This window comes from Mytilus trossulus, unplaced genomic scaffold (assembly GCF_036588685.1).
Source record: "Mytilus trossulus isolate FHL-02 unplaced genomic scaffold, PNRI_Mtr1.1.1.hap1 h1tg000253l__unscaffolded, whole genome shotgun sequence".
Lineage (NCBI taxonomy): Eukaryota > Metazoa > Mollusca > Bivalvia > Mytilida > Mytilidae > Mytilus > Mytilus trossulus.
The window spans coordinates 47,695-69,278 of record NW_026963320.1 but is presented as its reverse complement, the minus strand read 5'-3'; the positions used below and the strand labels follow the sequence as shown (position 1 = coordinate 69,278).

General features: G+C 33.4%; 1 protein-coding gene and 1 long non-coding RNA gene across 2 annotated transcripts; one reads left to right on the top strand and one right to left on the bottom strand.

Annotated features, from left to right (window-relative positions):
- Positions 1-6,826: 6,826 nt before the first annotated feature.
- Positions 6,827-16,315, top strand: LOC134701699 (heat shock 70 kDa protein 12A-like). The gene is made up of 5 exons (XM_063562832.1): positions 6,827-6,956; positions 13,129-13,513; positions 13,711-13,932; positions 14,480-14,636; positions 15,168-16,315. The coding sequence occupies exons 2-5, from the start codon at positions 13,196-13,198 to the stop codon at positions 16,220-16,222; spliced, it is 1,752 nt and encodes a 583-aa protein (XP_063418902.1). The 5' UTR covers positions 6,827-6,956; positions 13,129-13,195; the 3' UTR covers positions 16,223-16,315.
- A 197-nt stretch (positions 16,316-16,512) lies between these two features.
- Positions 16,513-19,171, bottom strand: LOC134701700 (uncharacterized). The gene is made up of 3 exons (XR_010104180.1): positions 18,642-19,171; positions 17,807-17,896; positions 16,513-17,055 (listed from the first exon to the last, which is right to left on the bottom strand). It is a non-coding gene; the product is annotated as an uncharacterized LOC134701700 (long non-coding RNA).
- Positions 19,172-21,584: the final 2,413 nt, after the last annotated feature.

The following is a 21,584-nucleotide window of genomic DNA, read 5'->3' as shown; positions in this document are numbered from 1 at the left end:
CCAGTTCAAATCTGGGTTAAATTATGACCCGAAAACTGATTTGTTTTGTATTTTACCTTGTTTTTATATATACATGTATCATCGAATGAAATATTAAATACTCGAATTCAAATCTTTAATTTTAAATGACTGTCTTTTGCAATTGAATCTAAGGCACCGCCTTTTGCAAATTATTGGACTAAATGGGGGGGGAAATTCTTGATATGCACAACTAATCGCGATCTTAAAAGGGTAAACATATTTGTGATTGCATTATCAAACATAAGCAGAACAATAATATTACTTAGTACATCGTAATTATTATGAATTCAACAAGATTCCAAGATTCAAGATTTCAAGATTCAAGATTCTTTATTTCTCAAACACCATAAAATTACAATGGTACAAAGAAGTTTATCAAAAGTTATATTACATAACACAAACACACATGACAAGATGAGATGAAAATATCAAATAATACATGATAAACAGTATAGTAAAGAAGAGTGGTGATTAACCAGGAAGACTGACTTGAAAAGTTATCACCCTGGTAAATTTGCACAGCTTTTTCAACTTATTTTTTTTTATTTCAACTGAAATAGTTTTTTCAATTTTAGTATGTTACATCTCTGCAGAGACATGTATACTAAAGAGATTAGCGACTTGTAAATCTCGCTGACTTCACGCGTGTAAACTCGTACCCAGCATCCTCTAATCATACGATAACGAGATTAGCGGTAGTCTAGACAATCGATAATAATCACTCGGAACACCCTGTTGTTTTTCTTTGTATTAAGGACCAGGACAAAGACTCGAAGATGTCAGCAATCGAAATTTCCCCTTTTAAACTTTACTTTCATCTCAATATTTATATCTATATTAAAATTGATGCTTGGTGGTTGCAGAGACATTTAAATACATGTAAACATGTCTCTGGTGGTTGTTGTGATATTCACGATGTCCAAGACAGTTTTTTTATCATGGGACGACGATTTAGATTAAGTTATATTGTTAGGGGAATACACAGACACTGACCCAATATTGTAGATAGTCAGTGGCGGATTCAGAGGGGCGTAGAGGGCGTACTTTGCCGAGTCCCTTTGTTCGGACTTTTTTGTTTTTGTTTTTGTAAAATGATTAATCAAACTAGAATTCGTGAACTTTGCCATTTCCCGGCCGAGTATTTAATTTGTATACGACAATTCTTTTCTTATAAAGATATTTTTCGCTGGTATTAACAGACTGTCAAAGTCATGTGATTTGCTATATGGTGGAGTTGATCAGCGTGTTGAAAAAAACGTCACTCGGTCATTTTGAAATTCAAATTACAGTAATACACATTGCTTAGGCTGAGGATGTCATGACAATCAGGACCTTCAAAGCGACACAGGATTGAGCAAGAACGTATTGACTTCTGTTTCACTATTCCACCAAAAAATTTTTAGTAAATACTCTATAGACTATTATACTCTCATGAAAAATAAGTTCCACAATATTATTTACCTACGAAAACATGTTTAACCCAAACACCCCAGCCTTTTTAAAATAACATAGCAGAATAATGATCCCCAGTCAGTATTAGCTCCAGAAAGATTTCAAGCCTCAGGTACGAAGCATTTGATTAGAGGAGGCAGTCTGAGATATTTGAGAGAAAAAAAATTGACTCTGATCCTTGCCTAAACAAAAACTTTGGCCGTATCTAGATTGAAAACAATAGTCTTGTCCACTTTTTTGCTACTAAAAACAAAAATTTCCAACAAAATTATTTAGCATTAAATGAAAATGATGAATAAATATGGGCGTATTTTTTTGTTGCCGGGGTTTGCATGTCTGACCGGAATGCATGTTTCGCCGGACTTATATATATTGAATACTTTTCTCAAGACCAGACTGTAACCTGCCTGGCGGGTGTGACCTTTATTGTTCCATTTGTCGACCGTCATTATGTTGTCATTTCAGACACTTTCGTAGTCTTTGGTGGATTTGGAACCCCTCACTTCGTTTCCCTTTATAGTTATGGTAACGTTGGATGAAACATAATTAATCAGACATTTTGATAAAAACTGTTCGTCTTTTTTAACTCGTGTCGGTCGTATTGTAAATTTCATCGAATTTCCATGTCTATTTTTTTTACTGACAAGTCCTACATCAAATATATCAGTTCATAGCTTTAGATCAATACTATCATTTTATGATAGACAATTTTGAAATAGGGAGAATACAGCATAAAAAATGTCCAACCCTTACACTTTACAGCAACTATAAAATATACATGCCCCACGCCAGGAACTGTTTAAATAGTGCATATTACACTTATTTTTATGTTTTTAGCCCTTTTTGGGGTGCATATATGTCTCTGCAATTGCAAAAAGATATTTTCTTCTTCAAACAAAAATAATAATACATTTATAATTTATAACAACTTGATAAGATATGTTGGGCTACTTTACACTGTGATAAAAAGTTTCAAGTTTTAACACCAGGGGTTCACACTACCTTGTTTTTTATGTTAATAATTGATCTAGAAAGACTTCATCAATTTGTTAACAACAGGTGACATTTCTGCATATCCAAGTGGTTTAATTACACGAGTTACTAACTTTTTAAGAGGAAGAATCATACAGCTACTGATAACATAACATGTTTAATCTTTACTTCATGTACCTTACATGATGTTTACTTATTAATAGGTGTCAAATTATAAATAGTTTTATTACCATGGTCAAGGCTCGTTAAACGTACAAAGAAACATAACCATATAACACCAGTTCTTGTGTCCCTTCATTGGATCCCGGTGCAGTACCGAATACAATTTAAACTTATTTTGTATACTTTCAAAATCCTGCATGGCCTAGCGCCCGTCTATCTTGAGGAACTCATTAGCGCCTACCAACCATCAAGATCTCTTAGATCGGAAAATGCCATGCAGCTGATACAACCTCGTGTACGCACCAAAATCTATGGTGAAAGACGCTTCGACAAAGCTACTGCGAGCCTCTGGAACAATCTTCCTAACCATCTAAGACATGAACACTCAATCGAACTTTTTAAGAAAAATTTGAAAACCCATTATTTTAGACTCGCTTTTAGTGATTACATGTAACTGTTTTTATACTGACAATGACTTTTTAACTTTGTTCTTTTCGTTGTAGTAAAATATGCCTTTTAGTTATGATAATTATTTTTTTTTTAACTTTTCTGTAGATTTTGTTTTTTTTTTATACTTTTTATATGTGTTTCAAAATTTTATTTCATTCTTATTGCATTGATTGTTTTAATGTTTAACACCTTTTTTATTTTAACTGCATTGATTGTTTTATGTTAAGCGCTTAGAGTAATTTTTAATTAGATAATGCGCTATATAAATATTGTTAAAAATAAAAAAATAAAATTAATTACCAACATTAAAACCTGAATCAATTGAGCTTAACAACAAGAACATTAGCATGTGTTCACCAGACTCAAGCTAGCGAACAATAAGCCAGCGAACAATAAGATGCATCAAGCTAGCGAACAATAAGCCAGCGAACAATAAAAAAACCGTCGCCAAACTGATCATGCATCAAAACCGAAGACTTGCAATAACACGACACGTACTTATAATTCTGATGTCAAATAATCTACAGTAGAAAGATAAACGAAATTTCATTTTAACACAGACAAATTTAACTATTTATTAATGTATGTAATACAACTGCATCTTAAATTCTTTTAGCTAACCCTTTCTATTTTCTCTCTGATTAGAGTTGGTTTATTCTCTTTATAATAATGATAACAATTGATAACACCAGGTCTCACTAAACTAGTGTAGCGATACAATTAGATCTTCAAGCTTATATATACGATTGAAAAGTAATGAAGAAATTTAAAGCTGATAACAATTATATGCACTTTTTGTCAAAGAAGTGGTATCAAAAAGAAGATGTGGTATGATTGCCAATGAGACAACTATCCACGAAACGACCAAAATGACACAGACATTAACAACTATAGGTCACCGTACGGCCTTCAACAATGAGCAACAAAGGTTGCCTGGGCCTAAATACCCCGGTGGGTAAAGTTACGGAACTTTTTTTTTGGAGGTCCAAAGTCGGGGTAGGGTGACCCTACCATCCCCCTTCTTTCGTTCATAAAATTTTCCCTACGGCAAAGCTTTTTTGCCCACTAGGTACAAATGATAGGCACTTGCCTTAGGTTGCCTGGTTATTTAAAACAGTATATGAAAACAACAACTAAGAACACAAAAAAAAAACATTTTTTCTTTAAATATGCTACTTTCGGATGAGCATGTAAAAATGTATGCTTATACTGTGATAAACTCAAGATTATATACCATGAATAAAAAAGACTTAATAAATATATATCTCTCGTGTGTCCTCAGAACCAAGCTTCAGCCTCTCAGAGTAAAGAGCTATTAAAACTATTTCTTAAAATATTTCACAGCTACATATTTGTGGATATAAATCCTCACTCAAAATTGTGCTAAATAGCGACCTCGAGAAGTCATTTTGAGACCATTCAAGTAGTTTTGTTATCCAACGATCATTTTATTCAGGATTATCCTAGTCCAACTATAATAGAAGAACCCGTTTATTCTTAACTGAATTGTGTTGATAAAGATTGTATTTTATTATAATTTGGTTGTTTTATGTACGTTAAATCTGTTTGTAAATAATCAATATGGCGGATGATTTGGCGATTTTTCTACTCTCGAAAAATCTCGTGCACACGAGTGAAGTTGACCGCTGGTTGATAGCCGTAACGATAAGTTGTCAATCTCTGTATTTATATGTCTCTGATCTCTGCAAGTATCCAAATGTTGTGCTCGAAAATTTGCCAAAGAACTACACTGCAAAGTGTAATGAAATTCATCACCAATCTCGTTACAATGACATGAGTTACAGTATCTTAAGTTTCGCTCAATCTTATTCCATCTACCAGTTTCGATGGGTAACTTATGGTTACCCGTTCGAAATCTACAATATGTTATTTTATCTTCATCACTTAAAATATTCAGATATTCCGCAAATTCAAAATGTTGTTTATTCAATTTGCTTTATACAATTTGCTTTATACAATTTGCAATTCCAAAGTGCTGTTTGGTGTTGCATCCAACTTACGTGAATAAAACGTTTAACAATTTTAAACGTACTATGAATTAACTAAGTAGATATAGGAAGATGTGGTGCGAGTGCCAATGAAACAACTCTCCATCCAAATAACAATTTATAAAAGTAAACCATTATAGGTCAATGTACGGCCTTCAACACGGAGCCTTGGCTCACACCGAACATCAAGCTATAAAGGGCCCCAAAATTATTAGTGTAAAACCATTCAAAAGTTTTTAGGGGGAATTCTATTGTCACCGAGACGCGAATATCAGAAGTAATATATATTCAAAAAGGAATAACAAAAATTGAACGGGTACAAATTTCAACATAGCATCAATTGTGTTCGTGCATGTTTACACTACAATAGACTATATTAACATGTATGTGCTGTCATTAACTTATTATCTAAAAAACACTGTTCCAACAGAGTAATAAGGAAGAACGACTGAAACTGACACTGTATAAGTTTTCAGATAACCATCGAAAATGAAAAAAAGTGGGAGCGAAAGATATCAGAGGGATAGTCAAACTCGTAGATCGAAAATAAACTGTCAATGCCATGGCTGAAATTAAAAAGACAACTAGACAAATAATAGTACACAAGATACAACATAAAAAAACTAAATACTAAGCAACACTAGCCCTACCACAAATTGGGGGGTGATCTCAGGTGCTCCAGAAGTGTAAGGAGATCCTGCTCCACATGTGTCACCCAACGTGTTGTTCATGTTATTACAAACCGATAAATAGTATAATTTGGTAGCTCACGTTCGTGGTGAAAAGGGTAGTGGATTGTAGGAATGATTTCAACTTCACTACTTGAAACTGTTGGTTTAATAGCTACGTACCTTGTGAGCAGCAACTCTTTATCAAGGAAATCATGATAGGTAACACACGTTCTGGAAAATCGTATCAATTGGGAAAGATATACTCCGTATGCAGGCGCTGTTGGAATGTTGCTACTGTTAATCATAGAAATGGAAAGTTTACAATTGGAAAGCTAAAATCATCTCTTTTGTCGTAAAGTTTTGTTTTCAACCGACACTCGTTGTCAATTTTTAGATGTGAGTCAAGATATGAGGCTGACTTTGCTGTATCTGTTGTATCCTTTATCTCTAGTTCGATTGGATAGATGCGTTCGAAATAGTCACCAAATTTTTGTGGGGAGAACATTATCTATATAGCGGAAATTAAAGTTAAAGGATGTTGCCAACTTCTGAGTCACAAAAACGTCCGTTAAAAGCAACTTTTACAGATTGTGAGAATGTAAACTAGCGAATGTTCCAGTACTAAAATATGATATTTTGAATTTTATTTTTTATTGTTTTAATTCATTCGAATGTTATTACTCTGTTGTAGTCATGTGTTGGTTGAACATTATTTTAAACAGTATATTTCAAATGGACTTACTCCTTAAAATGTTAAATATTCCGTGCCTAATAACAATAGATCGTCATTTGATTAACGATATTATGTATATATGGCATTTAAAATAATAGCTTTCGCTTGTTTCTGAAGTATTTCTTTGAAAATGAGAGATGACAGCAATTTATGATAATTCAAAATTACCGGAAAATATTTAGGAAAAGACAAGAAAACAACAAAGTATCTTTTAAGTAATACCTATTTTAAATAACTTATTCAAGAACCTGAACAATCTTTAGTGTGAAAGTTTTGTTATTTGCTTATTAAAATAGCGAAACCATTTAAACTTCGTTAAAGCCAGGATTTACTGTAACAGTGAAATCAATATTAACACACCTGATTGAATTTACCTTCCTAGTTAGCGTACCTTATCCAGGCGAGATTACACAGTAATAAAACAATAATGGGAGATCTTCTTTAATCTCTTGGACAGCAGAAAAGGTACGTTTGGACATTTTTATTCATTTTAAGTGTCTGAAATTAAGAAAGATGTTAAAAAATAACGATTATATTCTATTCACATTTCTACTTTCGTTTTCCCTTAGTTTTCAGTGATAACTGCAAAACAATACAATATGAATGATAGCTGCCTCCTATATAACTGCAGTGCATTACCCTCAAATGACTAGTTTGACATCAACATCCATATTCAGAAAGGAGATTGTACATTGGTTATATTACGTTGGTTTACATAGCAACAGTTCTGGGTAACCTCCCCCTTTTAACTTCCATTTACGTTGGATTTATAATCAATCATGGGTCAATTTATTGTATTTTTAGACTATAAACTGTGAATGCTTCAATATATATTAATTGATACAAATACATTGCTGATGATCATGGAAGATACATTTTGATTTAGTATTCATATGATAATGTTTAAAAATCAAGAAATTCTGAAAAGATTACTTTCGGTTTACATTTAATTATTTTATTTGTAAGGTAGTCTCGATGCACCAGAGTTATCGTTCTTACAGCCAACAATAACGTCTCTACATATGCATATATGGAGCGTCTGGATTATCGAGACTATTTGTAAGGGAGCAACCTGTTAACGTTTAACTTCAAGAGGTATGGGGAAAATCTGGATTCAGTATATATTTTGTATAGGTCATCTGCTTGAACAGAATATTTTATTAGAATATTATTTTAGGATAAAAAACATACGTCAGTCCGACAACTTGTCACAGGGGTAAGGCAGCAATCATTTGATTTTCTGGGGGGGATTTTTTTTCTGGCCAAACGGTTTTTTTTCGCCTGCGGCCTGCGGCGAAAAAAAATCTATCTTTTTCGCGACAAGTCGACAACAATTTTTTCTTTCAATTTTAGCATTACATATAGTGGCAGTTGAGGGTGAAACAAACAGATTATTTTTTCTCTCCAAAAACTGGATACAAACTTTTTTTCCAAAATATCCATAGCCCCCCCCCCCCCCCCCCCCCGAAAATCAAATGGTTGCTGCCTAATACATCTTTGGCTATGAATGGATTATCAAATTAAATTTACAAGAAACGTTGGAACGAATTGTATGTCTATGTTAAGATTATAATGATATATTTCTTTATACTGCACTCGTTCTATTTGAGCAGTCAAAATGTGTTGACCGTATATTTTAATTTTATGTCATATACAGTCACTGACATAATATCGATTTTCCTCATGCATATTTAAATAGAAATTTCCGAAATTATAATTAATTATTCATACCACCTATTCAACCTGTTCTTGTTTTCCATGTATACAACGACTCAAACTTATTTCTTTTGCAAATTTTGTTAAAAACATTTCACTTCTTAATATTTTTGATCTGCAAACTATAAATCATGATTATGTTCTATGCTTAAAGTTGATATTTTAGTTCATTATTAAACAAATTCGTTCACCATCGATTGCGAATTTTAACAGGTCCTGTTGTTGTTGTTCTGTATCTTTCCTCCACTGTCTGGAGAACTGTACATAGTGTTGGGTATGGTTACCCAGCACTTCATAAAATATCCATGTCAATTTCATCTTGCATTGACTTGACATATCAACGATATAAGGATGAAGCTTAGAAACGGGGAAATGCGAGGCTCTGTCGACTGCTATTTCCTTATATCGTTGATATGTCAAGTCAATGGACTATTATTGTCTATGTATACACTTGTTTCAGGATTCTTGGATAGTAACAGTAGTTTTTTTTTGTACATTAAAATCAGGAAACGTGTGCCTTTAGACAACTATCCACCAACATGCAAATGGTGTATATTTGTCAATATTTTGTCGATTACGTTAGTCACATGTTGTTCAACGTATTATTTCTTCTAAAAGAAATTTCGTTATTCTAAGCAATACATTTATTATGGAATCATTCGATTGACATACAAAATGCAGCAGTCCTAACTTACTAGCATTCAATTTCAAATGAATATTTTGTTTGATACTGTTTTACAATTTAAATGTAAATAAACAGCTGGGCTTTCAGGCCTGCGCGTATCAAAATATCTTCTTGTTTGCAGTTTGAAACGAGAAATCATTTATAGCAAAAAAACTGCATGTTGATCGCTTCTGTACACTAACAAAAGTCTTATAGGCCTAAAATCTTATTAACATGATTAAGGTGTGTAAATCGGTTTGCCACATATATATAGTGTACGTGTGGTCGGTAAGTTATTGTTTGTACCAGACTGAGTGTTCTGTTTTGCTTGAAATTGGCAGTCAAATAGTTGTCATACTAGTACATTTCATTGGCGGTCAAGAGGGGGGGCCTCCCTCTTTTTTGGCCGAGCAATGCATTTGAACGGGGATATATAGTTGGACCCCCCCCCTTTTTGTCCTGGGTTGGGACCCCTCCCCCTTTTTTAGCTCACTGAGCTTTTCCCATCACTTGGCGTCCGGCGTCCGTCGTCGTCGTCCGTCGTCGTTAACTTTTACAAAAATCTTCTCCTCTGAAACTACTGGGCCAAATGAAACCAAACTTGGCCAGAATCATCATTGGGGTATCTAGTTTAAAAAATGTGTGGCGTGACCCGCCAAACCAAACAAGATGGCCGCCATGGCTAAAAATAGAACATAGGGGTAAAATGCAGTTTTTGGCTTATAACTCAAAAACCAAAGCATTTAGAGCAAATCTGACATGGGGTAAAATTATTAATCAGGTCAAGATCTACCTGTTCTGAAATTTTAAGATGAATTGGACAACCCGTTGTTGGGTTGCTACCCCTGAATCTGTAATTTTAGGGAAATTTTGCTGTTTTTGGTTATTATCTTGAATATTATTATAGATAGAGATAAACTGTAAACAGCAATAATGTTCAGCAAAGTAAGATTTACAAATAAGTCAACAGGACCAAAATGGTCAGTTGACCCATTTAGAAGTTATTGCCCTTTTAAAGTCAATTTTTAACCTTTTTTCGTAAATTTTATAGATCTTTTACAAAAATCTTCTCCTCTGAAACTGCTGGGCCAGATTAATCCAAACTTGGCCAAAATCATCTTTAGGATATTTAGTTTTAAAAAAGTGTGGCGTGACCCGCCAAACCAACCAAGATGGCCGCCATGGCTAAAAATAGAACATAGGGGTAAAACGCAGTTTTTGGCTTATAACTCAAAAACCAAAGCATTTAGAGCAAATCGGACATGGTGTTAAATTGTTCATCAGGTCATGTTCTATCTGCCCTGAAATTTTCAGATGAATCAGAGAACCCGTTGTTGGGTTGCTGTCCCTGAATTGGTATAATTTTAAGAAAATTTTGCTGTTTTTATACGACCGCAAATTTTGAAAAAATTTTCGTCGTATATTGCTATCACGTTGGCGTCGATGTCGTCGTCGTCCGAATACTTTTAGTTTCCGCACTCTAACTTTAGTTAAAGTGAATATAAATCTATAAAATTTTATCACAAGGTTTATGACCACAAAAGGAAGGTTGGTTTTGATTTTGGGAGTTTTGGTCCCAACATTTTAGGAATTAGGGCCCAAATAAGCATTTTCTTGGTTTTCGCACTATAACTTTAGTTTAAGTTAATAGAAATCTATGAAATTTTGACACAAGGTTTATGACCACAAAAGAAAGGTTGGGATTGATTTTGGGAGTTTTGGTTTCAACAGTGTAGGAATTAGGGGCCAAAAAAGGGCCCAAATAAGCATTATTCTTGGTTTTTGCACAATAACTTTAGTTTATGTTAATAGAAAATAATGAAATTTAAACACAATGTTTATGACCACAAAAGGAAGGTTGTTATTGATTTTGGGAGTTGAGGTCCCAACAGTTTAGGAATTAGGGGCCCAAAAGGGACCCAAATAAGCATTTTTCTTGGTTTTCGCACCATAACTTTAGTATAAGTAAATAGAAATCTATGAAATTTAAACACAAGGTTTATGACCATAAAAGGAAGGTTGGTAATGATTTTGGGAGTTTTGGTCCCAACAGTTTAGGAATAAGGGGCCCAAAGGGTCCAAAATTAAACTTTGTTTGATTTCATCAAAATTGAATAATTGGGGTTCTTTGATATGCCGAATTTAACTGTGTATGTATATTTTTAAATTTTGGTCCCGTTTTCAAATTGGTCTACATTAAGGTCCAAAGGGTCCAAAATTAAACTTCGTTTGATTTTGACAAAAAATTAATCGGTTGGGTTCTTTGATATGCTGAATCTAAAAATGTACTTAGATTCTTGATTATCGGCCCAGTTTTCAAGTTGGTCCAAATCGGGGTCCAAAATTAAACTTTGTTTGATTGCATCAAAAATTGAATAAATGGGGTTCTTTGATATGCCAAATCTAACTGTGTATGTAGATTCCTCATTTTTGGTCTTATTTTCAAATTGGTCTACATTAAAGTCCAAAGGGTCCAAAATTAAACTTAGTTTGATTTTAACAAAAATTGAAATCTTGGGGTTCTTTGATATGCTGAATCCAAACATGTACTTAGATTTTTGATTATGGGCCCAGTTTTCAAGTTGGTCCAAATCAGGATCTAAAATTATATTAAGTTTTGTGCAATAGCAAGTCTTTTCAATTGCACAGTATTGCGCAATGGCAAGAAATATCTTATTGCAAAATATTGTGAAATAGCAATTTTGTTTTTAATTAGAGTTATCTTTCTTTGTCCAGAATAGTAAGCAAGAAATATCTAATTGTAAGAATTTTTTTATTTGGAGTTATCTTTCTTTGTCCAGAATCAACTTAAATCTTTGTTATATATACATTCACTTTTTACTACCAACTGATAAATTAAAATAATCTTTACCATTCAGTGATAACAAGCAGTTTTTTTACATCTTAACATTTTATGATGTATTTAAATGAGTAGTAATTGTTGCAAACTCCATTAGAAATTTTAATTGAGATTAGTTTTGGAATAAGGGAAAGGGGGATGTGATTAAAAAAATTGGGTTCAATTTTCTCATTTGAAATTTCATAAATAAAAAGAAAATTTCTTCAAACATTTTTTTGAGAGGAATAATATTCAACAGCATAGTGAATTGCTCTAAGAGAAAACAAAAATTTTAATTTCATTTGAACACATTCATTCTGTGTCAGAAACCTATGCTGTGTCAACTATTTAATCACAATCCAAATTTAAAGCTGAATCCAGCTTGAATGTTGTGTCCATACTTGCCCCAAACGTTCAGGGTTCAACCTCTGCGGTCGTATAAAGCTACGCCCTGCGGAGCATCTGGTTGGTTATTAACTTGAATATTATTATAGAGTTAAACTGTAAACAGCAAAAATGTTCAGCAAAGTAAGATTTACAAATAAGTCAACATGACCAAAATGGTCATTTGACCCCCTATGGAGTTATTGTCCTTTATAGTCAATTTTTAACAATTTTTTATAAAATTTGTAATTTTTTACTACCGGTTACATTTTCCACAGAAACTACTGGGCCAAGTTCATTATAGATAGTGATAATTGTAAGCAGCAAGATTGTTCAGTAAAGTAAGATGTACAAACATATCACCATCACCAAAACACAATTTTGTCATGATTCCATCTGCTTCCTTTGTTTAATATTCACATAGACCAAGGTGAGCGACACAGGCTCTTTAGAGCCTCTAGTTTTTAAAGGCAGCATCCGCCACTGCATTTTTTGCTGGTTTGACTTTCTTTAGTTTTTGTCACTCAACCGTAAGTAATATAATTTGGATTATATGTATGATATTTAATATCAAGAATGATATATTTTTAATTTGAATTTGGATGATCATACATTCTTTGTATCGAAAATACGACTGGACTATGTCCGGGAACTCTGAACATGATCAAATGGAAGTGTTAAACGACCTTGACTGGCTATACAGCCCTTGCACGGTCGGTCTGAACACGGCTTCATTTTAACACAATTTAATATCCTTTTGCTTGAAAGGAAAATAAAAATCTTTGAGTTAATTATTTTTTTGCCATTACATAACGGCACAAGATAGCATTTTTCCCGTAATTAGTACCTTTTTTTAAAAAGGGGGGTCCCAACCCAGGACACTGAAAGGGGGGGTTCCAACTATATGTCCCCATCCAAATGCATTGATCGGCCAAAAAAAGGGGGGGAATTCCAACTCCCGGACCCCCTGGATCCGCCAATGCATATATATAGAATTTACAAAAAAAGATAATGTGTCTCGTTTATTCTTTCAGATGTAATACACACTCTTGTTGGAGGGTCAGATTACTTGTATAGGTTGTTTGATAACATAAAACAATAATGGCTTGTGCAGAAGTTGTGTCAGAACCATTGTTAGTGGCCGCCATTGATTTCGGTACTACCTTTTCTGGATACGCCTTCCAGACTCGAGCAGACTTCAAGGAGGATCCACTTAGGATTCATGGATTCAGCTGGACCACTGGGTCAAATGCTGGACTATCACTTAAAACTCCAACATGTGTTTTGTTTGATCCCGCTCAGAATTTTTATTCATTTGGAATCGAGGCTGAAGACAAATACACAGAGCTTGCACAAGAAGAGGACCACGCAAACTGGTACTACTTCCGTCGATTTAAAATGAACTTATACAAATGCCAGGTAATATTTCGTGCAGAAGATGTTTTATAAGTAGGCAATTTGAAAACAAATACAATTTTACATATGTGATTGAATTATGAGTTTAGAACTATATAAAATAAAAGAGTCAAAGGTAGAAACTATCTTTATTATGCTTGCCTTATTACGCATGAATTTATTGTTTAGTAAGGGTTTTTTTTATTTACTTTCATATCTAGGAAATTCCACGTGACTTAATGTTAGAAGATGACAAAGGTAAACTTCTCCCAGCAATGAAAGTGATATCGGAAAGTATCAAATTTATGAGGGAACATTTAATGAGGACCCTGAGTAAGAAAGGACAGGATGTGATAAGACCTACCGAGATTAACTGGGTCCTCACTGTACCTGCCATATGGAGCGACGCTGCTAAACAATTTATGAGAGAGGCAGCTGTTAAGGTATAAACATGAAAATATTTTTTCTTTTGTCTTCCATTTTCCCCTCCTTGGGCTGTACAGTTTTATCAGCATAAAAAAATGGCCGTCAGGCTATTTAAACCATTTTGTTCGTCTAAGTACGTCGGCTTTTTCGAAAAAGTCGGGTACTGCATGCCAACTGATGTTTTATGACTTTGGTACCAATATTTTTGGTAAAAATGTAATGTCCTTTAAATGTTTAACAAAGCTAAGGTGCATCTTGTAGTTCAATATGTTATCATTAGAAACTATAGTCATTTGATGATTATAAAACCGAATTATTTATATGAGAAATATATTTGACAAATAAATCTTTTTTTATATAAAAATCGAGTACGCAGCAAAATAATTTCATCTGATAAGATTCTTTTGGTCCATTTTTTAACTGGTGTGAAGAGATTGAATTAGATACGACCTTCACAAATTTATATATTTTCGATACAAGAAAAAATACTGAACTGGATAAAGCGAAGATTGATAGAAAATGTTTATTTTTTAATTCAAAGTTTCATTGTGCTTGCAATTGTAGGGAGGCATACCTAACAGTCAGTTAATGCTTGCCCTTGAACCGGAGGCTGCTTCTATCTACTGCAAACATATCCCTAGTGAGAGAATGGTTTGTGGTGGGAAATCAACTTTAGACGCATTCTCTCCCGGAACCAAATACCTTATTCTGGATGCTGGAGGTTGGTTTTCAGCAGCTATTATTAGACAAAAATGTAACGATTTTTTATCAACCCTTTACTATGTTCATGAACACGATATCCACGTACTTTAAAACTAATTATTTAAATTGTCAGAGTGATAATGACAAAACTTATGTAAGACTATAATTTGACTAAAGATACTACACTTATTCAGTTTTTTGCTAAATATATATATATATAAAAAAAAAATTATATAAATATATAAATATAAATATTATATAAATATAGTTTAAAAAAAAATGATCTGAAATCAAGAAAGCAAAAAAAAAAGAAAACAAAAAAGAAATTTAAAGCTTCTGATGCAAACACAGAAAAACACATTAAATTACCTTAAAGTGAACTTTTTCGTTCGTTTTTATGAATAGTGTCCCTGGTTATCACTCTAATTGTCCGAATTTTGTAATTTGAATAAAAGAATTATCCGTCAGTTGCTCAGTGTTGTTGGTTTTTTTTTTAATAAATCTGTGAAATATTATGTTGATATATGATTTTGCTTTTTCTTTTTAAAAGGAGGTACAATAGATATCACTGTACAGGAAGTACAAACTGACGGTACTATCAAACAACTGTACATGGCCAATGGCGGTGATTGGGGTGGGACCAAGGTAGATGAAGCTTTCGAGGAATTCTTGGTAGATTTATTAGGAGCACCAGCCATTTCCCGCTTCCGAGAGGACGACAAAGCGGGACATCTTGATCTCCTCAGAGAGTTTGAAATTAAGAAGCGAAGCATTAAACCAGACTCGTCTTCGAAGGTAACATTCAAAGTACCAATATCTTTAAAAGACGCACACGAAAAGGAAACCGGACAAGATTTGAAGGAATCTATGTCAAGGTCAACAAAACGTGTTGCATGGGTTGGTGACAAGCTTCGAATGGAAGCAGATTCGGCAAGAGAACTGTTTAAATCACCATGTAACTACATTACGGAACATTTGAAAGAAATATTTGGTGACCCGAAAGTAAGAGGAACAAATATAATATTAATGGTGGGAGGATTTTCCGATTCACCCATGTTACGTGATGCAGTGGAAAGCGCGTTCCCCGGGAAAATCATCATCATTCCAGATGAAGCTGGATTGGCGGTACTGAAGGGAGCGGTCCAATTCGGTTTCGAACCAAGAATAATTTCTTCTAGAATATGTAAAGCAACGTACGGAGTTAAGACTAATTCGCCTTTCAAAGAAGGAGTAGACCCAGATGATAAGAAAGTGATAGAAGAAGGCGACGTCTTATGTTCTGATCGTTTTGATAAGCACGTAGAAATCGGACAGCCTGCCGGATTAGATGAAGAGTTTGGGGAACAAGTTTACGTACCCTGCCGTTCAAATCAAACAGCGATGAGAGTAGAAATTTGGACATCATTACATAAAAATCCAAGATATACCACTGACCCTGGTTGTATGTATCATGGTGAATTAAATGTCCAAATGCCCGACACCACAGGGGGAAAGAACCGTAAAGTAGGCGTTAAAATGATTTTTGGGAGAACCGAGCTGCAGGTGCGTGCTGTTAACAAAGCAACAGGAGAGGAAACAAAGGCTGAATTTGACTTTCTGCGATGAATTTCATTAAACACTTGAACGGATTATATTTACATTTATCGTTTTGGTAGAAACACAATTGTAGAACTATGACTATTAAAAAAGTAAATCTTACATTCAAATTTATAAAACATTTTTATTGAATTTCCTTCTGATTATACAATATCGATCAAATGTATTACATTAGCACACTGTATTAAAATGAAAGCAAACTTATATAAAACTCTTACATGACATCAATAATTCACGAAAAAAAACAAAGTGATAGTTTAGTTTAAACATATTTTATTGTTCAAAATGACAAATGGGGCAATATGCGCAATTGTTATTCCATAGGCCGTAATGGTAACGTTTTCTTCTGTTGCTCAGCCCATATCGTAAACTTGTATATGTATGATGGCTTGTTTCGAAGCTGAGACATTTTTACATATGTGGTTAAATTTTCGGGGTACGAAGTGTGATTCATTTTTCCGTAATTTAGCAAACCCCGAGTATCCTTTTGCGATGTCGCTCCTCATGTTAAAAAATCCCAATTTTAACACAATAAGCTCTTTGAAATTTTAATACTTTGAACTTATTTCATAGCTCCATGGTTTTTACACATATATTCTGTGTTCCCTTATTTTCTAAATTAACACTAATGGTTCAGCTCAGTCATTTGTTTATCATAGAAATGTGTCAAATATCACTACACAGAGATTTTTTGTTTACACGTGACTTTTGTGTTCCTCATTTCAAGGTGCATTAGGGGTATTGTCCCATATTGAAATCCATAGTTCTGATTTTTCCAAATATTTTTAGGTGATCTTCATCGGTATGACATTCTGAATAAATCTGTGTATTATTGTCCATTTCTGAAAAAAAATAAAGTCGTTTCAGCACTATATGGCAATGACACTTTTATCGCTATATTCATTTATTTTTAATACAACGTGTATGTATAATTAATTTCTTCCAGTATACCTTTACTAGTCAAAACAAGGACAAAACTTCTGATGATAACCTTAAATTGCAATACACAGACCCTATTAAAGCATGCTATAACATTTTCTTGTGTCTTAAAGTGCATTTTGACAGAGAAATTATGCAAAAATGTAGATTTCATAAAAAAAACCACACCAAAATAACTATTCTTACTAGTGGACATCTGGTATATAATACTGTGGAAACCCCTCAAAACTACTGGGAAAGTCATTCTTATCATGTAATTAGAGTGCAATGAAGTGCAAATTTTCAAAACTTGTCCATTCACATAATTCTATTAGAGAAAAAAAGGCTTTTTACATGTATTTCAGTGAAAACCCTTTATCAGTGAGAAATCCACATGAGGTATTAAAGGAAACATTGTGACATCACACGTATTATGGCGTCATTAAATAATGACAGATCAAAATAGTGCTAAATAGAGTTTGCAGTGTTACATGAGAATCAGTTGCCGCAAGATTAAACTCGAAATGTTGAGTCGAAAAGATCAGTAACCAAGCCTTTTCATTTAATAGCAAGACCATAGCAACAGTTTTCATATAAGCATATTTCTAACATACCGACTGTAAAAAAAAAAATTTCATTTGCACAAATACCATTAATAAATAATTTAGAGCTTACCTAATAAATCAAAATGCTTTCCAGTTATTCAGGACTTTTTAAAACCTTTAGTTTGTCATCTCATATTTGAAAGTAATGATATGTCTGGAACTGAAATAAGACAAAAAAATTAACTCAAACTGTGTTATCATTTAATTTAAATACATAAGTATTATTGAGAGAGAAAAATCTAATTCTTGAAAGTTTTATCACAAAGAAAGAAAAATGCCTCTCCCTTGTGTCTTAGCCACCTTCATTTAAACTGTTTATATTAGAAGCAATGAGTAGTAGCTAACTAGCTTAATACATGTAGTTGAATAGCAATATTGTTTTCAAGAAGGTTTGACCCTCCCCCTTTTTCACTAAGAAATGACAATATCTTGTGTTTTGCTCGTGTGCATTAACAGTAGTAATTCGTGATTTTCTTAATACATGTACATGTTTTTTTCCTGTTTATTTGCATATGATATCTACTGACCAGGGTCAAATCATTGGATAAAAGCACATGTATAATGTATCTCACTTTACTCGTGTGAAGTTTGTTATCTCCCTTGATTATCAGCTATTCCTGTAGACCAGAGTGATAATTGCATAACAAAGACTATATTGTGTCATGTTTACTTACAATTTATTTATATTACATGTAAGTTTTTTCTTGCCTTTTTCAATTGAATAAACAATTCATTTCGGATCTCTCGGGGTAAACAAAGTTAAGATTGTGCCTAAAAACAATGTTCAGCCCCGTGCCAGTAATGCATTTAAAAGTGAAAATTTTATTGAATTTTTGCTGTTCTTTACCAACAATATTTATCTGAAATCATTTATGATAACTAGGTATAAATAAAAAACTACTAACCATCATTTTAACAATTTTCTGTGGTGTACAAGGTGAAATTAGCTTAAGATATCTCTGGATCCTCTCTTACAAGATGGGGCAATATGCGCAATTGTTATTCCATAGGCCGTAATGGTAACGTTTTCTTCTGTTGCTCAGCCCATATCGTAAACTTGTATATGTATGATGGCTTGTTTCGAAGCTGAGACATTTTTACATATGTGGTTAAATTTTCGGGGTACGAAGTGTGATTCATTTTTCCGTAATTTAGCAAACCCCGAGTATCCTTTTGCGATGTCGCTCCTCATGTTAAAAAATCCCAATTTTAACACAATAAGCTCTTTGAAATTTTAATACTTTGAACTTATTTCATAGCTCCATGGTTTTTACACATATATTCTGTGTTCCCTTATTTTCTAAATTAACACTAATGGTTCAGCTCAGTCATTTGTTTATCATAGAAATGTGTCAAATATCACTACACAGAGATTTTTTGTTTACACGTGACTTTTGTGTTCCTCATTTCAAGGTGCATTAGGGGTATTGTCCCAAATGTATTAGACACAAGTTTAATAACTTATTAAGGTCTTCGAGTGATGCCCGCACTACACTTTGAGGTAACTGAATGTATTATAACAAAGTCAATGTAGGACTTTCTTTGAGATATTATTGTATCCGGGAGACATAAATGATTCCCCCTCTGAAACAAAGTGTTAATTTAAAATGCACAAAGTTGGGCATGGGAGCACATTGGTCTATGGTTCTCTGTGTGAGGCCTTATTCGGAAACGCTATAAACCTCTTGTGCAAGAAATGTATATACTCCTAAAATGAAAATGTTCAACTATGTCCCAAAAGAGCAAATATAAATTTACAAAATAAAAACCCTGACCATATGCATACCACCTTTAATGTGTCTACATAAGTCTGGTAAACACACTTTCTGCAACAAAGAGTACAATTCTTTGTATTGAGTTGTCCCAGGAAATTTCAATATTATGATTATTTATAGATTATCGTTGATCATCTCAACGAGATTGATTTTCTCGCTTGAGCTGGAACAGCGAAAGTGAGAAAAGCAATCGAGTTGGGATGACCAATGATAATCTGTTTATCGCTATTTTACCTATGACGACGTTGTCAATTTCAATGTCAATTTCGTTAACATGGCCACACGGTCCACGTGGTCTCCTTAGTTTCTAGCGATAATTTTTCCATCTCAAGCGAGAAACATGATATGAAAATTATCACAAAAAAAGATCAAAGGAAAAATGCACAAAAATAGCGATGATGTCTCTTCTCGGACTTTCACAGATTGATGCATAAGAAGTTTTTACACTAAATTCGATGGATGTGTCTCGATCAATATTTTAGTCTGGGAAAACAATGTTTATTTAAAATTGCATGTTTTGCTTTGAACTAATTTCAGTATCCACGAGTAATCTTATTTATCGGTATCGTGTTGGTCTTTGTTTAGCTTTCTGTTTTGCTGATCTGTCAAGTTATTGGGACTTTTTTTTTGCGGTTATATTATTTGTTTTATTGGTGTACCACATTTCCAGGTTAATTGGATAGTTGAACGGACACAAATATTTTAACCTTCAACATTCTCTAAGTGTGTCTATCTAAAGTCAGGAGTTTTTAATTTTTAAAAAAAAGGGGTTGTCGTTGCTCTTTCTCTGCCATATTTGTTATTTCGTTTGTTGTTTTAGTGTAAATCAGACCAATGTGTTTTCGTGAATGTTTTTTACAACTATATTTGTGGTGCCAGGACAATTGACTAATACGGTATATATTTTTCTCTGTGCTGAGGTCGCACGCAAGCCAACATATACATGTAGCATTTAATCCTAATTTTTGTCTGTAATGTAGAGTTTTCTATCAATCGACAAATTGTACCACATCTTCCTGTATTTGTATTTAACAATTTAAACATTTCTTGCAAAGAAAAATATTTAAAAAAAAAAAAGCAAAATTGACGGCTTATGGAATCTAGAAAATACCAATAATCAAGTTTAGTAAGGATCATTGTGTTAAAATAAATTAAAAAAAAACTTTTACTGCTGCTATTTTTGTATGTATGCTTATCGAACTCCTCACATAAATATACACGAAAACAATGATAGTTTTAGGAGTGTATTAAAAAAAACTAAAATAATTGCATTAAGGTGGTACCCAACACCTTGACTAAAATTTATTTGGCTCGTTTAATTTTCATAAAATTTTTACAAAATACTTACTTTGACCCTTTGACAAAAATATAAAAATTTCAAAAAATTTGAACCAACCGTTTTATCAGAAAAATTACACTGGTTATATAGCAGTTTGACAAACACTAATTTTGATCATTGAGAAGCTTAAAAAATTGAAAACAACACGTTTTATAATTTATTGCGTCCGAAGCGCTTTTCTGGATTTACCTTCATCAGGAACGCTCATAGCCAAACATTTGAAATCCGAAGATGTATAAGTACCGAAAATCGTTGAAGAGCTATATGTCAAAAATACCTAAAATAAATAGCCAAATTCGTCTAAAGCCAACTTTGCCTGAGGGAGTTGAAACCTTAGTTTTATAATAATTTCAAAAATTTATAAACGGACAATTTAAGTAAAGTTTGTTAAATCATGTCAGTACCGAAGCACTGACTACTGAGCTGATGATACACTCGGGGACTGATAGTACACCAGCAGAGGTATCGACCCAGTGATGTAAAAAATATTCCATTAACAACATAACGTAATTAAAACGTTTAGCTGATTTTATAGAGTTATCTCCCTGTAGTGTTAGGTACCACCTTAAGACATATTTTAAGAGGCCTATTGAAATGCATCTTCATTAAAGTTTCGATGGCATCTTTGTACGCCCTGTAGTATTATATTACAAGGCACACATGGGTTATTCACCTGCTTCGACATTTTTACGTTAAAACCCATGTTACATAAGGTAAACAACACGGGAGAATAT

Excerpts from the sequence above, each read along its gene's own strand:
- LOC134701699 (XM_063562832.1), top strand. The coding sequence starts at position 13,196 with ATGGCTTGTGCAGAAGTTGTGTCAGAACCATTGTTAGTGGCCGCCATT. Across the intron at positions 13,933-14,479 it reads TGAGAGAGGCAGCTGTTAAG|GGAGGCATACCTAACAGTCA; the intron begins GTATAAACATGA and ends TTGCAATTGTAG. Across the intron at positions 14,637-15,167 it reads CCTTATTCTGGATGCTGGAG|GAGGTACAATAGATATCACT; the intron begins GTTGGTTTTCAG and ends TCTTTTTAAAAG.